General features: G+C 47.1%; 2 protein-coding genes across 3 annotated transcripts in view; one reads left to right on the top strand and one right to left on the bottom strand.

Moving 5' to 3' along the window:
* Nucleotides 1–2,691, bottom strand: part of EMC3 (ER membrane protein complex subunit 3) — a 24,689-nt gene extending 21,998 nt beyond the window's left edge. For both annotated transcript variants that reach the window (XM_011998572.1, XM_011998573.1), the window contains exon 1: nt 2,067–2,691. In XM_011998572.1, coding sequence (XP_011853962.1) covers nt 2,067–2,221 — 155 coding nt within the window. In that variant the 5' untranslated portion in view covers nt 2,222–2,691. The remainder of the gene's footprint in view (nt 1–2,066) is intronic.
* The window catches only part of LOC105552828 (Fanconi anemia group D2 protein-like), a 119,154-nt gene continuing 118,709 nt past the window's right edge, over nt 2,251–2,695 (top strand). The window contains exon 1 of the mRNA XM_011998598.1: nt 2,251–2,450. Within this exon, the coding sequence (XP_011853988.1) occupies nt 2,251–2,450 (200 nt within the window). The remainder of the gene's footprint in view (nt 2,451–2,695) is intronic.

The raw sequence follows: 2,695 nt of genomic DNA, 5'->3' as shown, positions 1-2,695 counted from the left end.
TTTTTTTTTTTTGAGACAGAGTCTTACTCTGTCATCCAGGCTGGAGTGCAGTGGCATGATCTCAGTTCACTGCAAGCTCTTGCCTCCTGAGTTCAAGGAATTCTACCGCCTCAGTCTCCTGAGTAGCTGGGACGACAGGCGCCCAGCATACCACGCCCAGCTAATTTTTTGTATTTTCAGTAGAAACATCCTAGCCAGGATGTTCTCAATCTCCTGAACTTGTGATCCACCCACCTCGGCCTCCCAAAGTGCTGGGATTACAGGGGTGAGCCACCACCACACCCAGCCAGTAAGTTGACTTCTTAAGGTTCACTCCAGGGTGGGGTGCTGGCTCTGGTCAGTTCTAAAACTAATGCTACAGAAAGACAGTGATCGCTGTGGTATAGTGGAAAAAGCCCAAGACCAGAAGGTTTGGTGTGAAGTCCTGAATGTCACCATGTGTGACCATGGAACTTGTTAAAGCTTCAGTTTCTATAAAATGAGACAACAATATGTACCTCATAGAGTTGTTTTGCGTTTTAAGTAAGTTAATGAATACAAGTGCTTCGCATAGTGCCTGACAGAGTAAATGGTTACTATTCTTCTTGGCATAATTGGGAAATGTTACAGCAGTGCTTCCTAAATAAACTTCAGTCATTCTCATGCCATGGGTCAGAATTTTTGTCTAGCACTTGTTATCATTACATATTTAATACTTTTTATATATCAACTTTTTTCCCATCTATATGATTTTAAAGGAATCTTTAAATTACCAGCAAATGGAAATACAGTACTGTCACAAAAAAGAAAGTAACTTAAAATAAGTACAGTAGAATCAAAACAACATTATTAAATTTTAACTAGATACTATTACCTGTGGAAAGTTCTTAGCCTGAGGCTTACTCTCTTTATTAAAACGAGAAATTAATGTGAGAGGGAGGTGCTAAAGATACAGTAGCACTTACCTGAGATGGTTTCTGAACTTAATCAGAACTGACTGATAATTGCTTGTTTGTCTAAGAGACAATGTCTCCTTACGTTGCCCAGGCTGGTCTCCAACAATCCTCCTGCCTCAGCATCCCAAGTAGCTGGGAGAAAACTATTACTTTAATATGAAGGGGTACATGTCTAGATAACCATCTAAAATCATCTCAACTTCCTGTCTCTGTATATAAATATTGCAATGAGGGGCTGGGCGTGGTGGCTCACAACTGTAATCCCAGCACTTTGGGAGGCCAAGGCAGGTGGATCACCTGAGGTCAAGAGTTTGAGAACAGCCTGGCCAAGATGGTGAAACCCTGTCTCTACAAAAAATACAAAAATTAGTCAGGTGTAGTGGTGTGGGCCTGTAATCCCAGCTACTCGGGAGGCTGAGGCAGGAGAATCGCTTGAACCTGGGAGGCGGTGGTTGCAGCAAGCTGAGATAACGCCACTGCACTCCAGCCCGGGGCCACGAGAGCGAAACTCTGTCTCAAAAATAAGTAAATACGTAGATAAATAAATAAATACTGCAATGAAATATGTGAGGAAGTTGCCTCCACTCTAGGGGGTAAATGATAAACTACAATTCCTTACATCTCTAACAGCAATTTTACAGACTGCAAAGAGCTTTGGTACTTAGCATCTCAGCTGACAGTCCCGCCAGGTCCGACTCCTGGTACACTAATTTGGTAGAATGCAGATTATCACACTCACTTGACTGGATATTATAAAGACTAAGAGCAGTAACGCACCTGGCACTCTTCTCAACGAAAGGGTAGGATGGGATAGTTCATAGGTAAACCCACCGAAGGTTGGCGACTAACGTAAAGGATTAACAGCACCGTTTTTTTCAAAACTCAATACGTCCTAGATCCTGTGCTAAGGGCTTTACAGACATCATCTAATTTGATTCCTACCTGTCTATGAAGCAGGTACTGTTATCATCCCCATTTCACAGGGGACAAAAGTGAAACACAGAGATAACGGGTAAGGTCACCCTGCCAGTGGGGACGCGACGTGAACCTAGGCAAATTGACACAACTCCTGCACTTTCTTGCCCAAGGTCACGGCGGTGTGAGGTAGGCAGGAGAAGGGAGGGGGCTGACCTGTCAGATACTTGTTCCTGGGTGAGCTTCTTGTCGCTCTGCAGCAGGATGGACACGTAGTGGCGGATCATGCCTACGAAGAAAGTGATGATAACGATGGGTAGAACCACCCAGAGGCGGATGTTAGAGTCGAGCAAGAGTTCTGGCCCCGCCATCTTCACTGAAAGCTGGCTCCCAGTCGGGAATGGGCGAGCTTCTCTTCTCCAGGGCGCAGTTGCTTCTCTTCGGCTTCTCTTCGACTTCGCCTCCGGGCCTTCTCACGCCCCTTTGCCCCGATATCCCAGAACTACCCTGCAACGGAGAGGCCAGCTTACTGCCTTCAGCTGGGCTGCCTGGCCTTACACTTCCGGCGCGAAAGTTCACGTCACGACGTGGCGCGCCTCGGTGGCGTCAGAGCAGCGTCGGGCCTGGCGGGAAAGTGGAAAACTACCCGCGGCGGGCCGGCGTGGTGGTTCACCCTTGTAATCCCAGCAGTTTGGGAGGCCGAGGTGGGCGAATCAGGAGGTCAGGAGATCGAGACCATCCTGGCTAACACGGTGAAACGCGTCTCTACTAAAAATAGAAAAAAATTAGCCGGGCGTGGTAGCGGGCGCCTGTAGTCCCAGCTACTCGGGAGGCTGAGGCAGGAG

Source organism: Mandrillus leucophaeus, unplaced genomic scaffold (assembly GCF_000951045.1).
Source record: "Mandrillus leucophaeus isolate KB7577 unplaced genomic scaffold, Mleu.le_1.0 Scaffold576, whole genome shotgun sequence".
Lineage (NCBI taxonomy): Eukaryota > Metazoa > Chordata > Mammalia > Primates > Cercopithecidae > Mandrillus > Mandrillus leucophaeus.
This window is presented reverse-complemented; position numbering and strand designations above follow the sequence as displayed.